This window comes from Cupressus sempervirens, chromosome 10, assembly GCF_028749045.1.
Source record: "Cupressus sempervirens isolate cs-2001-9-10 chromosome 10, ASM2874904v1, whole genome shotgun sequence".
Taxonomy (NCBI): domain Eukaryota; kingdom Viridiplantae; phylum Streptophyta; class Pinopsida; order Cupressales; family Cupressaceae; genus Cupressus; species Cupressus sempervirens.
Genome location: NC_143127.1, coordinates 653,461,043 through 653,483,684, shown reverse-complemented (window position 1 = coordinate 653,483,684; position 22,642 = coordinate 653,461,043). Strand labels below are relative to the sequence as shown.

The window sequence follows — 22,642 nt, the reverse complement described above, 5'->3', positions numbered from 1 at the left end:
ATTTGACTTAGATGGAACTAAAACTTATTTTGTTATGCACATTTCTATTCTTGTGTGAATAAATGAGATTGTAAGATTAGCTATGATAACTCTTTCACTATGCGATAGTGAACATCATGTTGAGAGAGTCCATGATGTCATCATGTTGAGAGATTTCGTGATGGGAGTTAGATGTCATATTGAGAGATTCCATGACAATTCACGTTGAGAGAATATGTGATTAAAGGCTTAGTTGTGAGTCTTACAAATCTATCATGTTGAGAGATTCTATGACAATATCACATTAAGAGAATCTGTGATGAAAATTGGTTATGTTTCTTACACGGTTTTCATGTTGAGTGATTCCATGAATTAGGTTTTGAATATGTATAATTAGAATTTATCATAGACATTTTAGGTTGCAGCTTTGTGTGACTGTTCAACTAAAGATCTCTTTCTTGCCAAGAGGGAGTGTTAAAGTTTGTAGTTGCGATAGAAATCTTTATCTCTCAAAATTAGACATTATTACCATTATGGTCACCTTCAGCTGAAAATGAAATTTACTATAATATTAATTGTAAATGACGTGTCATTTACATGCGTTAATGCATGAGTATTCGAAGAGTTGTAAGTAATTATAGAAGTTATGGGAAATTGAAGAGACTTTCATTCGTTATGTGAAGGGTCTCTTTATTGGTTATATATTTCACTTCAAGCAAAAGGATTGGACACTTGAACATTTTATGATCAATAAAAGTAAATTTTGTTGTGTAACTGGGTTTTTCCCTTCATTTTTGAAGGGTTTTCCCAAGATATTTTGTGGCGTTGATTGTATCTTGTTTATGAATTTCTTTAGTGCTATTTATAATTTAGATTATGGGCTCTATCTTTAACATCTCCATCCCATGATCAATATTGTTGCCCTATGTTTGTGTAATTATCCTAAGGTTTTTTTTAAAAGTTGCCTTATTCTGTTAGCTTACATAGCCACACACCCAGTTTGAAATGAAAATGAAATGACAATGATACTATTGTTTGCAATGAATTAAACATATAGGATACACAACCATAACAGATTAACCTAAAAGTATAAAAAAGTCATGTTTGTTATTCATTCCCTTGGTAGGTATGTACCAAGACCTTGAAAGATACTAAATTGTTATAACAAAGAGGTGATGTCAAAAGAGAAAACAAGACTACTTCATAAGTTCATACACAGTCGAGTAAATTTTATATTCTTCACAGTCCACCACTCAGCAAACGAAAGTCTAGCGTAGAGAGTTACAATACCTAAAAAAGATCCTATTGGATAGTGGATGTTGTTGATGCATTTTCCAAAAATAAAGATGAACAGTTATAACCAAAATGAAGAGAAATAAGACACAAACAAACAATTTATCTTAGGAAAACCCTCCAACTTGAGGGGAAGAACCCAACCACACCAAAAAAATCTCTTTTATTAAATAAAAAAAGTTTGAGTACAATTCTTTCAACTAAATACAATGTTTATCACAAAGAAATCACACGCGCACACACACACACATATATATATATATTGAAAGACTTCGTTTTCCAAATGCAAGTTTCTTCATATTTCCCAATGCGTGTCTCTTTTCATGTTGCATGTCTCTTCATATAATAAAATGTTGGATATTTAGGATGAGACACCTAGCACACCTTGAATGTCACATCTTTCTCACTTCGTTATAAGAAAGATACAAATGAATATGACAGAAATATTATCATAAATCTCTTCTCTAGCAATCAAAGGTAAAGATCTCTATCACAACTATAATCCTCAACACTCCCTAAGAGCAAGAGAGAGATCTCTAGTATGGCAGGCACACATTTCTACAACCAAAAACATTAATAATAAATTCTCATCACAATTTTTCTCAATAAAACATTGTTATCTCAATATAACACTCTTCACCATAGCTACTTCTAGAGGGTGAACCATAAAAACATAAGATTAAAGTCATGGAGTCACACACATCTTCTACCATACCTACTCACAGAGGATGGATCCACCATATCTATTCATAGAGGGTGGAGCGCGGGCTTTCACCTCATTCTTTTCCTAGAGAAGAATGCATTTCCACCATGCCTACTCGTAGAAGGTGGAACGAGGATTTTCACCTCATTTTTCTCCTGGAGAAGAATGCATTTTCACCGTGCCTACTCGTAAAGGGTGGAAGACAGGCTTTCCCCTCATTCTCATAGAGAAGAATGCATTTCCACCATGCCTTCTCGCAAAGGGTGGATCCACCATATCTACTCACAAAGGGTGGAACAAGGTCTTTCACCTCAGACTTCTCCCAGAAAATAATACCTTTCCACCATGTCTACTTGCAGAGAGTGGATCCTCCATACCTACAGGCAGAGGGTGGAATGTGGGGCTTTCACCTCAGACTTCTCCCAAAGAAGAATGCATTAACATATATAACAATGGTTGAGATTCTCTTTGAACAGAGAGTCTATTAGTCCTAAGGGATAGGATTAGCGAGAAGGGGGTGAATCAGTAATGTATTGATTTACAACTTTTCAACCAATCAAAGACTTATCACAACATAAGCATAATAATAGAAAATGAAAGAAAACACACATCCAAAATATAAATTAAAACAAATACATTGGTCTAATGGAGACCCAACTTGGGTGAAAACCATTGTGGAAATTAGCATCGACAATTGTGCACTCTTCTTACGTATGCCCTTTTAGGGATAACAAAGGCATTGTTAAGTGCTACCCGGTTAAGGTATTCACCTCTATTCCTATTAAGAGCTTTACCCTGTCAAGAGCAACCTTGTTAGAGGAATTAGAACACTAATTAAAGTGTCACCTTGTTAAAGGATTTACAATAAAGGACATGTTAGGATCCACACAATTATGGGATTTTACTATTGCAATTGTTAGGGAACAATAAGTAGAATGATCTGTTGAATAGCACCTCCTCTGGCTGATCAAATCCATTGTAACTCACATAAACTCTTCCCTTCATTCCACACTAACCTCTAGCTTTATCGCACCTTCACACTTCAACGACGCCACGACCAACACTGATTCTTTTGCCTTCATCAATAATATAACATTTTCCTTTGATCTTCAAATACATCAATTACACACCTCTCCAAAACACACAACTTGATGCACACAATGAATTTCCTATACCAAGTCATCCCATAATTAATCTTACATTTGAATTCATGAAGAATAGTCAAACACATTTTGACCAAACAACTCCTAGAATCTTCATGACACACTTGCATCAATCCTTGGAATGCCATATCATCACACTCAATCAATTAGACACATCACCACATCATGTCCACCTCGATCAAATTCACTAACTCATCCATATTGGTCATCGATCTTCAATCTAACATCGACAACTCAAGAACACAAACAGTTTGTCTAGTAACTTCATTTATTTTCACAACACTTTCACTGGTCATCTGTATGAGTTACAGTCGTAACCACAAAAGCTAGAATCCATGTTATTCTTACTCTTTTGGCCGATCCGCTTAACTCTTCATAGATATAATGAAACAATCAAATCACCTACTATCTGTCACTAGTTGTTCTAGCAGTCTCATTGTTCACCTTCAATCAATTATAACTTACCCAATCTTTCACATTAAGAGTATCGGTCATACATTTAACTTGCTGAGACACTCCTAAGTCTCCCATAAGAATAGAAACCACTAACACTCACTACAACACCTTAGTCATCACAAAAATATTTGGAAAACTGCCAAGAACACATAGTCAATACTTGACATCAATGACAATACAATAATTGATTATCATGCAACCAAATCCATAGCACGATAACTCCACTCATCTCCTACCATCACTACATCAGTTATGCCAACAAGATCCCCCTTTCACACTAATGGAAACACCTCTAATCAATTGGATCTTTTGCTTCTCAAGTGCTTTTTCTCTAGCACAATACTTGTACATTGTCAACCGTTGCAAAATCCCCCTTCACTGATCTCCTATCTTCCTTCTATCTTCTTTACTATACATTCCTTCTCCATGCTCACTTCCCTTGGCAAATTGTCGGTTTACTCACTACTCACTACTCTACATATTGCTTCTCATTCTCTCCCATTTATACTCACTGCTTTGCTTGCTTGCCATTATCTCCCCATTTGACAACAATGTCAAAGGTGCCAAATACTTCCAAACCACTAACTTTCTCTACCAAGCTAATTCACATCCTTGCACTTCACTGTCTCACTATCCTAACTGACTGACTCACCAAACCCTCTTCTCCCCCTAAGTAGTCCCTTAACATCAAATCCATGCATAAGATGTGTCAATTGATACAATGGACAGATGCACCAGAATCTTCTTCTAGTTCAAATTAGGTAGCGGAATGGCCCCTAACCTACCTCTTATATACTCAAATGTATCCTTAGGCAATGGATTTGTAAATATGTCAGCTACTTGCTCCTTGGTTGGCAAATATTCCAACCTCACCTCTTTCTCCTACACTTGCTCTTTAAGAAAATGATACTTATTAGCAATATGATTAGTCTTAGAGTGCATCATTGGGTTCTTTGATATGTTTATAGCACTTGTGTTATCACAATAGATAACTACTAGCTCAGTGACCACCTCTTGAATGCCTTCCAATATTTGCTTGATCCACACCACTTATGTACAATTAATAGCAACAATAACTTACTCATCTTCAGATGTGGATTGAGAGAGATACAATAAAGGTTCTTGCTTGTCCATGACACAAACTTATCACCAAGAAATAATGCATCACCACTTGTGCTCTGTACAGATCTGCAAATTCGTGAGCCTTAAATCAGGCTCAGAGTTGCTGAGAATGATCTTTTCAGTAATATGTATATTCAGATTTGGAGGGCAGATATTCTAATGTGCTTACTGCAGGTCCAGGCTTCTAAGTTCGAACTTGTGTGATTGGAAAGTCACTGCTATAAACCTGTGGGAAGAAGAATGCTTGAAGATCAGACTGTATTGTTATCTGTGTGTCTCTAAGCTATATTCTTAACCCACCTATATATTCTTCTAGAGGGTATGTCCCTCAAGGGACATAAACCTTGGCAAATAACTAATAATTAGTTATCCCTAAGCCGGTGATTATAATGAAAATATTAGTTATGCCTAACTAAGATTAATCAAAGACAAACTAAAGTATTTTCCTACAGATCGCCAGCACCTATAGAGATCATATAAATTTTTATAAATGCCATTCATGAGAATATATAACTGGAAGAGTCAGGTACGATCTGCACCATTAGACCTATGGATTATCTAGGTTAGATTCTTAATATGCTCTTCCTATCATCCACATTACCTGCCCAATCTGCATTTGTAAACACAGTTAAAGAAAAATTACCCTTATGTGCAGACCAAAAACTCCAGGATCCACCTCGAGTGTCGGCAAACTCCATCTCTATAGTGTGATGTTGATCCATAGGATGCTACCAAGATTGACAAGGACAAGACATGGGAAGGATTGGTTGGAGTTCAATAGAATGAGCTAGATTCTCCTACTCAAAGTGACAATGGCTCAATCTTCAATTTTGATGCCATGTTGGAAGATGCTGACTAGAGGCAGCCATCATACTTTCTATTAATATGTTTTGGACACTTGTGAGTTTGTCATTTTGATTTTGACATTTATAGTAAAAACTTGTAGCCTTTGGGCATTTTGGTGTATGCGACTTAGTATTATTTATATCATATGCAAATTGATTGTTTTACATGAATTATGGAGGCAATTTAGTAGTACTATTAATTTGTTTGACTCTCCTCACTTGTGATTTTTATTCAAGTACTTTTGAATCTTTGATACTAAATTGTATGTCAACATGATTAGATTTGCAAGTTTACCAATGATATGATATTACTATCTGATCGTATACATAAGTGCTTTATCCTTAACATAAGTGCAAGATGTAGTGGTTAGATTATATACATATCTTGATCCTAGGCAAAAGAAGGCAAGGACGAGGAATGACCTAAAAGGAAGACAAAAAATGTAACTTGGGACTAAAAGCTGATTATCCGGATGTATATATGTACCTTATGATGTATCAAGGCTTAGGCCATTCATCTATCATTAAAAAAAACTAATCTCACATGCAAGATTAGCTTTGTAAGTGATAGCTAGTTCTTGCATGAAGTTGCAAATGATAACCACTTTTGTAAGTGATAACTAACTCTTGCATATGAAAGTTTGTTTGTATTGGGGTATAGTGCATGTAGTGTCCCTTATTTGGATATCCGGAATCCCTATATTTTTTCATCACTATTGCAAATTGTGATGTGCATGTGGGATTCAATTAAAGGCTTTCCCTATCAACCTATCTACACTATGGAATTCGTCAAAGAATCCATAAGGTGTCACAAGCATGTTCTTTCAACCAAGCCCAAGAGCATGAAAGGAAACTCATTCATTTGGCCTCTTGGATCCACCTACGTATTGGTGTACTCGATGGCAGACTCAATGTTGCTACCTCCTTATCATGTGTTTTTCCCTCCCAATCAAGCCCAAGATAATAGAATGAGCACCTAGTCATTCGACTTCCTAGCCACACTTAAAGGTTGGTGTACTTGATGAGCAACTCAGTGTCATTGCATCCTTATCATGCATTTCTCCCTTCAAGCCCGATAGCACAAAACGAACACCCAATTAATTGGCCTCTAGGCATTACCTAGGGATTGGTATACTTAATGGGCGAATTAGTGTTATTGCCTCCTTACCATGCATTTCCACCTTCCAATCAAGCCCAAGAGCATGAAATGAACACCTAGTTATTTGACCTCATGGCCCCACCTAAGTGTTGGCATACTAGATGGGGAACTCGGTGTTGCTCCTTGATGGTTTTTCCCTTGGAAGTCCAATCTCTTTATGGGATCATTAAATCATGTCTGTTCATTGTACAAGGATCAATGTTGAGGTGATTGTTTGATAATTTGATGATTATGTACTATTTCTATGTAGTAATATAATTGTTGCTTTATTTACATCACTGTCTCCTATCAAGGATAATCACTGCTTTTAACATATTACTGTTGCTGCTCATTGATCACTGCTTTTAAGACTTATCTCTGTTTGTATCTTCTGTATATCATTAAATATTTCATTGAATCTCCTCCGATGGTTTCATGGGTGTGATTATTGAATCGGATCTCTTCTTTATATCTTATTAAGTTATTTGTGAGAGAGTCACCACCTTTATCACAAGAATCAGGTCATCACCCTTCTTTGCTACCTTTAGAGAATAATATATTATTTTCCAAATCTCTTGGATTCCTTTATTACCGAGTTGTCATTCTGAATTTTTGCTCTAAAATTTTATGATTTGAATTGATGCCTCTTCAAATGATTTGATCTCCTTGTTATATCTTAAAATTGGGAGAGGGTCACACTTTTTCACTATTTCTACCCTTTGAAAGAGTCACAACTATTCATCCTTAATTGCTGTTTTTTGAACATAATTATTACTTATATTCCCTCAAGTTCCTTTTTTAATCTAAATTTCTTTCCTAAATGATTGATTTGCTTCTTTTATACCTTTAATTCTCCAAAAGTTGTAACTCTTTACTTTATAATTACACTTAACTTTATTTTTCACATTACTTTTTATATTTTAATTTATTATTATTAATCATTAATAAATCCCATTTTAACAAGGGGACACTGCAGTGAGCCCTGCTCAAGATTGCTTGTCTAAGTAGTCTATCTGGAACACATTCTAATGGTGTCAAATGTTTGTTTTTATTCTTGCTTTTCATATTATTTTCTTATGTTTTATTTGAGATTCCTACAGGCCATGGCTGCTACATGTATCTTTTAGAATATTTGAACTTTTTGACCAGAAATGTAAAATTGGTCCTAAAAATCCAAACTGTCTAGTCTCCAATTCATGCTGAAGATTACTGAAACTTCATGGTATAAATTTTATTTGTTCTTTTATTAAGGAAAACACTTTCTGTTATAAGTGCCATAAATTCTCTGTGTTTATTTGATCTGCACACATACAAGATTTCATTGTTCCTTTCATATAGTTGCATGTTAATTTGATATTACGAGGATAGAGCATGTAATGTTGTTACAAACTTTGAGGAGATATTTTTACACTCATCCTGCCAACCAGTGAAGAAAACAATGTAAAAACTAGACAAAAATGAGGAGCCTATATATTCTAATTTGAGGTATTTTTATTAATTTCTTGGTGTTGTATACAGTGTGGTGAGGGTTTCTATTTGCACTGCTCTCTATTGTTACCGACCGACCTTTATTGCTCCCAAAAATTGAAATTCAGAACCATCTAAAAGATGGTTTAAAAAGGAGGCCATAGTACTTAGACGAATAATAAACTTCAGCATTAGGTCTTCCTGATAGTTTGCATTTAAAATTCAAAATGAAAACATATTAAGAACTCTATTTTACATTTTTTAATAAACCCACCATATGATGGTCAAAAAGTTTAAACAATTTACAGGATATTGAGCTGAGGTTCCAAAAAAATGAGTTCAAGACAAATAATTCTTCTTAGTTATCCATGTTAAAATTGAAACTAAAATTTGAATCAGTTGTAATATTTAATTCATGCTAAGAAAATAAAGACAAAGCAAGTAAGCTTATGTAAATTTACCATCCCCACAAAAAAGCGCACTGCTACATCTCCAGACTTAATAGCATCATACTGCATCCAAGTTCTCCGAATCGCCATTCTGCGATTAAAATTGTTCCCTGTAGAAAAAACTCCTATAAAAAGTGTAAGCTTCTCTTGAGGAGCTAAATGTTTTGCCTTCAGTGATTCCAAATCAAAGACACGTTCATGATCTTCAGACATTGGCAATCCACTTGCCAACACAGAAAGGAGTTGCAGATCTCCTGCAAATCGTACCCCACTGACCAACCATGGTTCAAGACTCTGCACAATAAATGCAAAGGCAGAATTTAGAAAAAAGATTCAAGAGTGCTGATGCTATTTGATTCATGTGTAACATCATATAAGTCAGATGGCTTAATTGTATAATTATGTTCACCTCACGGTATTCAAATGATGTAATATGTTTCCCATTAACAGTCATATGGAAACCATCCTGGCCCACCCATATAGTTGCTGCAAATGGATATCTTTCCGTAAAAGGAAAATAGATACGCTGTTTAGCACCCTTTTTCGCAATGTCTCCCAACTCTTTGGCAATTTCAGTGTGATTGACATTCTTATATTTTCTGCTAGCTGGTTTTCCCAATTGTTCATTACATTTATCCAAGTCATCCACTGTCAAACAACATTTCCCTTGATGTTAAGTGCTATGCATGAGGTGCTTATCTCATTTAATGAGTTCTTTCTTTTTTCGTTTTACAAACAAGCCTAGACAAAACCATAGGCTAAACTTGTAGAAGTATTCAATGCATCCTACTCTACAAAAGTATAACTTTATTTAGTTTTTAAACATATACCATTTGAGTCCAATTTGAGCATTTTAACTGGAATTTAAATGTAAAATTATGATTCCTTCTAAGAAATAGATAACATTGCTAATCTATGTCTGTTTCCCATGTAAGGAAAAGGGAATGTGTTACATCAGGGTGCTTCTACAAAGAGATTCTACTGTCAAATTCCTAAAAGGTAGATTTGGTCCAAAACAAAGTGAAAGCTAGTACAGGACAACTGTGGGAATGATGGAAATGATGAATATCAGTGATGAAAGTTTACTTTTAGCAAAAAAATAATGGCTAATACATGGTTTAGAATTAAAATAGCTTCTAAAGATGTTATTCCCAGCAGAAGTCACTTTCCATTTCACAGATAAACAAAAGGTTTTGGTTTACAATTATTTTTAAGAATTATAAAATGCTTATTACTAATAGCTTTAAGGCAATAATAATATATCATATTCAAATTCCATAAGACTATAGGGAATGGGGGAAAAACGAATTGCTACGCACTATATCTTGCAAGTAGTCTACTTTGTTTGATAAAACAGAAATTATATTAAATCAGATGGCAATTTTCCCAAAAAGTCATTAATTGTACTTACCAGATTAGAGGATGAATAAGCATCCCATAAGACAGAAAATGGGAGATCCCAAGATAAAAAACAGTGTGTAACAGCATTACCTAGCATAAACAATGCCTTTATCATGTAGAGCAGCCAAATGCAATAAGAGTTGCTAAGGTAAGGAGCAGATTGCAGCATTTTCAAGAGATAACTGAGCAAATCAATGATATTCTCTGAAAGCTTCCTCTATGGATTCACTACGTATCTTGTCCCTTTCTGTGGATCTCCATGCTCGATAAGACACCCTTGTAGTGGGCTCAGAGGGAGTGATTATAGAATTTGGTTCCGTAGAGTTGATGGAAAAGGTGGAATTTTGTACACCTACTTGTTACATTGCCTCATGGATGTTGGTATTCTTCCTTGATGCCAAGTTATACATTTGTTGTTCCATTGTTGTTAATTTCTGAAGTTAACAGTTTCAGAGAATTGCATTGAGTTTGTTGTTAACACTGTATGCTGTGAACACAATATTTGATATATGCCACCACAGATCAGTTTGAAGAGTTTGTATTGGTTGTTAAGGTATTTCTGCCAGGTCGAGCATTTTAGATTGAAAAAAAATGATCATCTGAAACCAACAGCAGCTCTGATAATGTTTCTTGTCCATTTCCTTTGCTTAGCTTGACACATCCTTTCCTATGTTCTGCACAAGTGGCTTCTAAACGGCAGTTTCTATTGTATATGTGGCATCCCTGCTCACCAGTCTGGTGGTTAGGATTGAACAGAGATGTTTTTTCTGCATTTTGGAAGCAAATGTCAGATGGGGCAGTTACACTATCTGTGGTTGGCATTGGAGTCTTTTCTACCAAACTCCATACAGCTGTTACAAGTCCACTTCCAGTTGTTGTATCAGTTTTAAAAAATGTTGAAGGCGTGTCTTGTTGTATTATGTTTATGGTTTGAATGATGCTGCATATCATAGAGATCACATGCAATAAAGATATGATTCCTAGTTAACCATCGGTAAGAGGTGAATGATGTGAATGCAAACTATTTTCTGTGTGTGTAGACAGCGAGTTGGAAAATGATTATGCGTCCCAGATTTTTAAAAATTTTAAAAGAAAATGATTCTAAGGTGCTGTGTGAATGTGTCCTTGAGAAAAACAAAAAGGAAACATATTCAATGTGAAGAAAAAAACAGATTGGAGTGGGTGCAGATAGTATTCATTTTTATCATGCAAATTCTTGTCTTGTCATGGAATGCATGTGGGTGTAAAAGCTTTTCCTGAATAACAAGTGTTGAAAGAATATACTGGGTGGATATAAGTTCTAAAACAAAGCTTTTTGAAAGATCTGGATGAAAGTAAGAGACCGATGTGATATCATTATTATGGTAAAATAATGAATCTGTTATTAAACAGAGATCATAAATGATTTATATATACAAGTATACACAAGAATGTTTCTATGACAAACAAAGAGAGAGAAATCAAACATCCTGAACAGAGAAAGAGAAAGTTTCCATATTGAACAGAGAGAATATGGAAACATAGAAGAAGAGTGACCATTAGAAATAAAAGTAAATCTACAGAAGAGAAAGAAACAAAATTAGAGAGATTTAACTCTTAACACCCTCCCTTAACGGCCAATCTAACTTCAAAACAAAAAATTTGCAAGAGAATTTTCAAAGGGTGTAAAAAGAAAACACAGAATGCTCAGTGTGCTCTGCCTGTTCTGCAATATTGGCCCATGGTAGCATTGACTGTGATAGGATAAGTGTCAGTACCCAGAACAAGCACCTCAAGGTGAGAATAGTCGAAAATTGTCATCGTTCACTACTTCTAGGTGTTGTAGCTCTTTCCCTTGAATCTTTGACTACCTTCTAAGATAAGATTGGTGAGAGATGTCTTGACATGGTTTTAGTGCAAAAAAAGTGAATATCTAACAAGACACAAACTTTGAGGCAGATTGATGGAAGACCCAGAAAAAATGAATGGACACACAGAAAAGAGATCAAAAACCCTAGAAAGAATATGAAATTAGATTTTGAATCTGCTGGCTCGAAAATTGAGGCATGAAAAACGATGCACCTAGGAAAAAATTAGTCGACCCAGTTGAGATCTGCAAAAACCGTCCAAGAATTTCCAAAAAAAAATTCAAGACAACAACTAATCTGAGAGTTTCGCAGGAAACCCAAGCCATTTTTTATAAAACCCAAAAATGGCAGATTTGACTATAAAAAAGTGGTGGAAAACGAAATTGCTGGACAAAAATCCGAGCCAGAGGATTTAAAACACCCTAGACACCACCCTTTGCAAAAGATGTGCAGAAAAAAAAGGTCAAAAATGCCCAAAAAGGAGGCCGCGAAATTGTAGAAAAATAGGCTCATAGAAAAAATGTCAAATGCAGGCCAAAAATGCCAGAAAGCCAGTCATCTTTCAGAGGAAGCTAGTCATGCAGGTAGAGGAAAGGCAGATGACGCATGAGCTGCAGAAGAAAAGTCACCTAGAGAAACAAAATATACAGAAACCCTACACGGATTTTAGAAAATATCCCTACAAACAATTTTTTTGAACACACCCAGGCAAAGGATGTTGAAAATCTTATGAGTGAAAATTTCATGAAGAAATTAAAGATTTTCAAAACCTATTTGAAAAAACAAATCAAAAAATTTCAATGATGAAATTATTATTTTTTGAAAAAATTAGATCTAATACAATATTATGGTAAAATAATGAATGTATTATTAACAGAGATCATAAATGATTTATATAGACAAGCATACACAAGAATGTTTCTATAACGAGCAAAGAGAGAGGATAGAAACATCTTGAAGAGAGAAAAAGAAAGTTCCATATTGAATAGAGAGAGAATATGGAAACATAGAAGAAGAGTGACCATTAGAAATAGAAGTAAATCTACGGAAGAGAGAGAGAAAAAAAATTAGGGAGATTTTACTCTAATAATCATGACCCGTGCATTTTGAATATTTGGGCTGTTGTCGAACAGGTTTAAAAAGGACATAATAATATTGAGTATAGTTGGAGTTTCTTGGGTGAGCAATACAAGGTTACTTTGATACAGTGTCTCTTCATTTATTAATGTGAGAGCATGTTTTGTGCAGAAGGTATCATCTGAAATGTTCTAAGGAGAAAAGGGGATCTGTGCTTAATGAATCACCAGAGTCTTGTTTCGCAAGAATTGATCCAGCAGTAGCAATATATCTCCAGGGGAATCTAATATACTCATGCTGCTGGACTAAAAAATCATAGCTTTAATTGCTGAAGTTCTTGCTAATTGTATGCAAATGGTTGTAGCCAGTTAGTCGGTTGTATGAGTTGTTGCTATTAGTGGGAGAGGTTGAAGCCTGAACTATGATGTTGCTGAGGTAAGAGTTCTAGCTCTTTTTGTACTGGGTTGTAGCCAATTTCTGATTATTAGTGGACTGGTTTTTATCCAAAAGGGTTTTCCACATGAGAAAATATTTTTGTTATTGCCATCATCTTGTGTGATCTTGTTTTGAAATTCCCTTGTGGTAAAATTGTAAAATTCTGATTCACCCCCTCCCCACTCAGTATATCTTTTGTTTTCCAATGGAGACTTCTCGTCTGCTTCTCAGATGTTGGGATTGACTCAACCACCTCAGTGCAGCTGAGAAGATTGTGGTGGTTCAAGAGAGATACTCAACATGGACCTCAAGATTTTAATTACTATTCTGAATGTTATAAAAAGAATTTTAGGTATCCTTGTCCTTGGCCTGGATTTCTCTAGCCTTGGCCAACTGTAATTGATTGCATTTTTTGTTAGAAAGGATAGAGAGGAACTAACACTTGGCATGGTGTTTATTTAGATAAGAGTTTCCATATTAAGGAGATACGGAACATGGATAGAAAAGGGAGCAGCAATATTAAAAAACTAAAACTTGCAACAGGGTGGAATCACATCAAAGTGGAGAATTGTGACACTTAAACAGAAGTGGAGGCATTAAGGACAAAAAAGTGGGGTACGCCCATTGCTTTATATATGGGGGGATGAGAAAGCTCTCTTGGGTTAAGAAATTGAATGGATCTAACATACTCCCCTGTAGACCTAAGAGAATAAAAATTGCAGAAACATTAGTGTAAATTTCTAGGACGTATCATCAAATGTCACAGATTCACTCCTTACAGTATCATTCTTGTAGAGTTTGGAGCTCATCCTTTCAATCTTGCGGCTATATTTGATTTGGTTTGGTTCCTTCATCATTTGCATGGTTTTGTAAATTCAGTTGGTGAGTGTGATAGATATTCCTACCTAGCATATTGCTCCTCTATTGCTATTGCACGTTCCGATACTAGCTCTCAGGCTCGTTGTTGGTATGTACAGACATCTTCCCTTTTGAGCTCGATTGGGATTGATATTGATTGTCTCCCTCCTTATCAGTTCTCTTTGAATGCCCCTGCTCATCTCCTCCCATCTAGACAGGAATTAAATGAGCATGTCAAACTTGACATTTATAGACAGTATATTATTACTACTTAGAATAACCCTCATGGTGGCTTACGTCCGAGAATGGCCTTCTATGCGGAGCACTTTGTTGAGATCAATGATGGGATTATTGTCCACCCTAGTTACCTTTCTCAACGATGGAGTCATGCCCTTCATATCTCTTTGGGTTCTTTCAAAGTTGGTTCTCACTGTCTTTGTGCTCAGAGAGACCATCATACTAATAGAGGAGAATGGATTAGTAAGCTATGTACTTTAGCTGAGGTCGAGATAGAGACTCCCTTTATTTTTCGGTGCCCTATCTATTATGAGATCAAAGGGAAATTTTATTGTTTGTTCCGGGATTGCTTCTCTCTTTTTGCATTCTTCAATTATTGTGACCAACGGTGTCTTGTGCTCTATCTTTAGGAAGCCACTTTGCTCCATGATAGTACTTTACAATCTTTGCTTCCTCACCGACTTTGCTTGGACCAGCCTATTACTTCCTTTTTTGCACCCCTAACTCATTTACGGGGTGTGAAAAGGCCGGCTGCTTCTTCTAGTTCTGCTGGTCATTCCAGATCCATCAGATCTCGCAGTGGTTACTTACGTCAGCGACACTCCTCCACAGGTTCTTAGAGATAGTTCAGAGTTCATGTTCACCTACAATCTTATCCTTTTGTGACTGCTTTCTTTTTTCCAAGGAAAGACTCATAGTCTTTTTCTTGTCCCTTCTCTTCTTTTCTCTTGTTATTTCTTGTTTTTGTTCTTGAACACTGTCTGGTGCTCCTGTTGTTGTCAACTTTCTGGTTGTAAACTCTCAGTCCCATAGGCCATTTGTGGTCTTTTGTTGGACATTAATAATCTTATCTTATCTTATCTTATCTAGGTAAACAACATTGCCCTAAACTTGGTACAAGGCCTTGAGATTAGGATGTAATTTCAGTGCTACCTTTACCCGTCTACATTAACGAACTAGTCTGATTTAGTGGACCATGGAAACTTCCAAGGGCAGTGTATTATATTAACAAGAGCAATTTCTTCGTTTTGTAAATGTTAGAAGGAGATGCAGTGGAGAGAAAACATTTACATGTGCGGTATCAAAGATCTACTTTTACAGATTTTGGAAGGAATCTAAATTTTCTACTTCTATTTAACGAGTTGTATATTTATCAATGACTGATGGGTATGAATGTTGCTCCATAGTATGTGCAACAAAAATTCAAGCATTAGGAGGATGCTGCATGTGACAGCACAAGTTTATCATAGTGACAGATGACAGATCAAGTTTACAAAGTGGTGAGGAGAATCAGATTTATGCTCCATATCTTTGGGTTTTTCCCCTTTGGACCAAGGGAGATTCATTCATTTTTGTGATCCTTGCACTCTATAAGTTATTTATTCTGTGTTAATGTTAAGTTTTATTAATATCAATACTATTGGTTTGATGTAAACATGGCTGGGTGCTTAGTTATTGAGTAGGTAACTTGGTTGTGTGGGAAAAGAGAAAGAAACGCTTTATAAGACAATATAGTGTAACAATGTATTATCCCATTAAGTTCATGAAGTGTTAGTATTTTTGTGCTTTCATGGTGTAAATTCAATTTCATGTGCTCTTGGATCCTACACACCTTTAGTTCAAGAATGTTGAAAATCAAAAAGGAGCATGATCTACACAATCATATTAAGATATGAGGATATGATGCATAATGGCTGATGTCATTTTCTATAAAACATGCAAATTATCTTAAATTGGTACTCTCAATGTGCATTAAAAATGGCCTCTTCGATTCTTGACCATCAAGGAGTGGCTTACAAAAATAAATTTGATCAAGCAATCAACACATGACAGGTAAAGAAACTCAGAATGCATTGCCAATTTATAGAAAAAAAAGCTAAGTTCTCTCTGCAGTAATCATATAAATACTTGATATATTGCCATTTACATAAAGATCTCCTTAAAAGTTCTTTCTTTTGCTTGGATGAGTCATAGAAGCTCTTTCTCATTCACAGAAGCATTTCTAAATACTATATATTGTTTTTTTAAGGAAAAAGTGGTATTAAACTGGTAGATTTTCTGTTGCATAATACACCCTATTAGAGGGTGTAAGCACAAATATCATCAGAAATTGAAAAACAATAGTAAACTCAACTAAAATCACTGCTTTGGTGTAATAGATACCCTCAGTCCTTAGCACTAAGCCAAAGGAAGTTGATCACTGCACACCCAAAACCAAGGGATGCATAAAAACATTGGGATGTTTATGCTCCTATAAAAGGGTGACTGTACTGGAAAGGTGCATTCTTGAATAGTGATCCTTTAAGTCCTTGAAGGAAAATGAGAAGACAGTATATTTAATTTACAATACGTAGCTCAACAACCAATTTGGCAACGGTCTTATAAGATCAGAACAAGTGCACTGAAAACTTTGTACCCCACTCTAATTGATAGCTGCCCATAAACTATTCAAACTTTACTTCAGGAGAAAGGAATAGACTAGACTTGTCGCTACTGATTTTTTCCATCAGCTTTCTTTTCTTTCTCGAATCCTCATTTACAAGATTATTGACCACTCTACTAACATTTTGTAATCTCTATGCTTCCATTGAAGACATCATTATTGCAAATAAATAACCACTTAACAACTTTACTTTAACTCTTAACAGCGTCAACAATTTTACAGATTGCATTGAACAAATCCCAAAATAATATTTGATAAAGAAAGAAAAAATAATGAAAATTTTAATCCTAGCTTTCAGGTTCTCAATGAATTCCATCTGTTTTATACAAGCTCATACAAGAGAAAAACAATTAATGAAGGAAAACACCATTTAAACTATGAATCCAAAACTGTACTTTCCAGGTTGAATGAAAAAGCAAAGAGTGAAATGCACACAGCCTACCTTTCTGTCTTTCACCAGTAACAGGCAACGGGCAGCGTTCTTCTTCACCCCATTCACGTCCTACTGTCCATGTGTTTTGGACAATGACTGGATTCTCTGTTATCTTATCTCCTTGAAGGCGCACATTGTAATGCAAGACAACAGGTGGACTTGGCTCTTGGGAAAGTTGTGACCCTATAAGCTCTATATAAAAGTTTCCAAGAAGCCCAACAGGAATGCCAACAACAGTCACAGAAGAATCTTGGACCAAACCACAAGGAATCTGAAGCTTAAACCTGTCACTTTTAAACTCTGTTTGATTCATCACACTTAAAGAATAGGGACATTGTTCCTTTGTAAGGTTATTGAAACTACTACCATCTTTTGTCATATTAACTTTCTCCTGATTAATAGAATGTAAAAGATCCTTACATGCCATGACTGCTTCTTTTACTGCATCAAAAAATGTTTGAGGTAAAAGTTCTGTGTGATTAATAACATGCTTAAAGTGATTCCAAGTTTGTAAAATCTGTAATTCTTCTTCTGTAAGATTTTTCCAAGAGAGGAGATGCTGAAAATCTTCACCAGGAATAAATGGAAATTTAATCACCTGATCAATGTTGTCTGGACTCTGAGAAGGTTGAATAATTCCATTCTGTTCCACATGAAGAGGTTTGAGGTTTCTAGAAAAACTATAAGGTGATTGTTTGCGGGGAGAGCTCTCTAGTATACTATACCTCAACACCAAAATTACAAATAAGAAAACAATTAGTGTGCCTCCTGACCATTTCTTCATTGTAAGAATTAGGACCAGCTCGATGACAACAATAATATTGAAACCTTGTCTCCTGAACTAATTTTGTGAATTTCAATGTTATCAAGAATTAAAGTATTACACTTCTCTGGCTATAAAAGTATGATTGCTCACAAATACTCTTAACTTCTTTAATGACAAATTATCTTGGAAGTGATCCTGAACACATTGTGTACCTTCATCACTCTCATCTTCTATCATTAACAACAGACATGACTTGAGAACTGTGCACCCACAACATGTTGCAATGGGAGATAAGTACCTGCAAAATATAAATGTGATATTACATTTATATTGAATTTGTAAATAAAATAAGAGGACGCAACATCAAATTTTTATTCAGAAATCTGATTAGGAAAATTCAAAATATGTATGGTAATTCTATATCACTTCTGATACCTATGATATATGTCCCTAGTTTCACTGATGCATGTGCATTGAAATACCATTAACACAGATGGCATGATCAATTTTTAATTGTTTAGTAAAAACAATAAAATGCAGCAGCAGTGTGTTATAAAACTACTGCATTTGCTAAGTATGTGCCTAGTGGCCTTTTACTGCCATCTCAAAAGATTATTATAAACAGAAAACTAAGAAACATTAATCATGCATTCCCAATCTAACACAAACATTATGATATTCTGACAGAAACAAGATAACTGCTAATAAAAACATATTATACTAACTAATATTTGAGACCCATCTTCATCTTGAAGTGAGAAACAATGGCATGCTTCTTCAAACACAGACTCATTTGGGTTGTTCAGATAAAAGAAATTGGGTGTTTTTCATATCCAGAAGATAGATGTGGTCTACTTATATCTGGAAATACATTTGGTTACCTGTCAACTGGTGATTCATTGTCAATATACATGATTCAAATCACCTGTTCATTAGGATCCTCAATTTTTTTGTTTTGTGGTGATCTCTACTTCACAGTTGCTCCCATTAATGGCAGCTCATTAATCTTAGAGATGCCATAGTTTCCTATGGTAAATAGAACTCTCCAGTTTTACTCATACATCCTATTTTTTCATTTGTTTCTTATTCTGTCAGTATATTCTCTTAGCTTATGCTATGATTTATTTTAGTTTATCAGGTGATGTTATCCTATGGTGGTATTATTGCTGTAAGACTTCAAAGAAAATTTTGAGTTCAGTGATTCTCACAGACAAATGTAATTGCAAGATAAAAAGGATGGAAGTGTCTGTCAAAGTATCAAAGAAAAAGCACATTTTAGATTACTTTACTTGGAAAGGAAAAGGAAGTGATGTCAAAGAGATATCCAACCAAAGCAGTAAGATTTTAAAACTCCAGGTGAAGAGGAAAAAATGATAATATAAAGTCCCAGAACGGTCTGGAAATGGAACATCTAAACCTAATCTACGTCTAGTAGCAGCAATTAGAATAATAAGCCTAAACAGACCACAATGCTCTGGAATTGAATAGATTTAAAGGTGACCTTAGTGATTAGGCTTGGATGATATGTGCAGGATTAATTTGACAGTAGCACCATACTCTTAAAATGCATGAAAACATATTGATTGTGGAAGCATGTGCTTCTTTAATATGATGAATGTATAGGTGGTCTCTAGGCTTCAAACATGATTGAAAAGTCACGGACGAAACCCAGAAAGAGGCCAAACAAGGAATTAATTAACTGATAATAAGATGGATTTATAACATGAGAATACGACAATAGAGAGGTAATTATGCTACTTAATTATCATCCCATTTGAATCATGTCTGACAGCAGGTCAGCAACATATCATGCTAAATGTAATAAATGGAGAATATGATTGTTAGTATCTAGTGCTACTTATTTACAACTACAAGTACGAAGAAAAAGTATATTAATCTGCTAATCTGACTGGCTTCAGGTTAGTCAGCAGTTGGAAGAACAGTAACAAAGCCTTAATAAGGTGCAGAACACAGGATGACCATCAGAAAACTTATCATATATAGGTGTTATTTATTGTTTCACTCTACTTCATGTTTAAAATTAGGTCATTAACTTATCCTTATATGTTCTATGGTAATTTATCATTAGTATGTTGAGGATTAGGCCTTTTAGGTATCATTGAGGCACAGTTTAAATATATGGATTTAGAAAAGCAAATCAAGAATAACACAGCCAATGGTCCAGCCTACCTCATTTTCTGCATTAACAGTTTTTGAAAATTACTAATGACAAGAAAATGTATTTTGTGTCTGTTGTTTGTATTCTATGAACATTTGAAAAATGAAAATATGAATACAGAGAGACCTTAAAGAATGACTATGCACTAGCAGGGAGAAAATGCTCTATATAGACCAATGAAGACTAACTCCATGGATATGCATATGAATCTTTACATACCATGACCTAATTTTGGTCCCAGTTAATCAATTCCATCAATGGCAACGAAACTTGTTTCTTGTATGCAGTATCCCAAAAATTTATCAATATATTTCCACTGTCTTTAAAAATTGCAGGATAGAAATACAGGTAAGCTAGCCACCAAATACAGATGAAACACATAATGTTCCTCCAACATCAAATAGAATCTGATCAATTTTTACAATATTAATGCTAGAATGAACAGTGACATGAGAGATGGGACTTATACATATGGCTCAGAAGCATTTAAACATTAATCTTGAACAACTCATCATCAAACTCTGTATTGTTTAAGGATTGGTTGCATTAACCAACAAATGGTTACAACAGTTCATTTTCCTTGTTAATCATTGTGGAAGCCCAAAAGATACATTCCAATGATGACATTGACTGAGGTATGTGACAATGTGGTCCCAATCCTATAAAGCTTAATTCAAAGTTGATCCTTGTTACCTGAACAATTAGGTACACCCAGATGCCCATATGCTTCCCTGTGACGCTTGCGACCAAGACCTCAAAAGCGTCCATGGAGAAGCACAAACCATTCCTTTCTGGTTATCCTAGACCCTCTAAACATGAGAGCTCAAAAATTAAATTTCCCTGTCAACTCTTTTTGCACGCACAAACTGAAATTCCAAGTTAGTTGCTAAGTCTACTGCCACAATCACCAGGGGCAGACTCAAATTCAACTGTAAGTAAATTGTATATAAAAAAGTTTCATTCATTGTCTACTCTGTTTCATGCCAATCAAAGAGAAAGTGGTACAGAATCAACTAGGCAATGATTATGGTCAGCTCAAGTTTGATTGAATTTTTAAGCCTCTAAGGCATTCAAACAAAATAACAAATCAAACAAGTTAATTCGAAGGAGAAAAATAACACTCTTGAGAGCTGTAACCCAAGACAACGGTGACAACTGCCTTGGCTAGAATGTATTAACAAGGCCTGATTTATCGTAAGCTTGGTCAAAGGGTCAAAACTGAAAGAGGTACAAATTGGAAACATTAATAAGGTAAATGGTCAGACTATCTTGCGGATTTCAAGAATGACTCATGCACCAATTGGTTTCTCCCTCTACCTTTAACCTTTTACGAACTGCAACTACTGATCTGAAAACAAACTTTACCCTCTTGCCTTTTATCAACTGCAACCACTGACCAAGATAGCCCACCCTCAAAATTTTCGTCAAATGTATATATCTGAAAACGCCATGGCCGCTAGCTAAAATTACCACCTTTTACCAAATGCAACTGACCCAACGCAACCCGTGCCTGAATTAAATTCACTGGTTTCTAAAGAGGAAACGGGCAATTGTAGTGAACTGGATCAGCCAAAAACCAGGCTATTTTTTATGCCAGAACCAAATTTCGGAGAATTCATCATCAATCCAGGTTTCAATATAACATGGAAAAACTACGCGCATGTCCTAACAGTAAGCCTATACTTTTTCCTCTGTTATATTCTGTAACATATTTATTTTTAATTTTATGAACTGGATGATTGCCTAACTCTGTACTTATGAAAGCCTCCACTTCATAAATTTTCAGGCCCACAATTTACGAGTACACCCAAGAAAAACAAAAAAATATCTAAAACATGGGTTTGATCCCAATTGGTCATCAATTCGGTTTCTGTAACATTTTTAAGCATTCAAACTCACCTCGATAACCCTTAATTTCCTTCACCTCGATGCGTGCATGTTTATGTGATTTTACACTGAAATCCTCATCATGGTTGAATTTTATCCCTTAAACATAAGCGTACCCTTGTTCAGCTAAATCAGCGTGTTCCAAGTCTCAACTTTGAAATTTTAAAGATGAATTCTTATCAAAATTGCCGGCCTTGCCGGCCAATATAGGACCATGCACTGAAATAGACAACTTCGTAAAAGAGGAACTTGCATAGGACAAGCCCAGGTCAAATGTTTGTTAAAGTCATGGGATGATACGAAAAGTACATAGGATTGAACCACGTGTCTCTGGAATCGGTATTTAAGCTAGTTTATTCTGGGAAATCGGACAATTTCAGCGATTATGGCGAAAATGGGAGTTGTGATATGTGTGGAGTCTACGACGATTTTAGGAAGAATGTAAACCGACTGTTTCTATGAAT

General features: G+C 35.3%; 1 protein-coding gene across 4 annotated transcripts in view; it reads right to left on the bottom strand.

Annotated features, from left to right (window-relative positions):
- LOC149535524 (beta-1,3-galactosyltransferase GALT1-like) overlaps positions 1–22,433 on the bottom strand; it is a 29,835-nt gene extending 7,402 nt beyond the window's left edge. Inside the window, exons 1-5 of one of the 4 annotated variants that reach the window (XM_089803957.1) lie at positions 22,191–22,433; positions 18,325–18,410; positions 17,356–17,787; positions 9,025–9,263; positions 8,628–8,909 (exon numbers count right to left, since the gene is read on the bottom strand). In XM_089803957.1, coding sequence (XP_089660083.1) covers positions 8,628–8,909; positions 9,025–9,263; positions 17,356–17,787; positions 18,325–18,349 — 978 coding nt within the window. In that variant the 5' untranslated portion in view covers positions 18,350–18,410; positions 22,191–22,433. The other 3 variants (XM_089803958.1, XM_089803955.1, XM_089803956.1) reach the window with 3 other exon arrangements.
- Between the last annotated feature and the right edge of the window lie 209 nt (positions 22,434–22,642).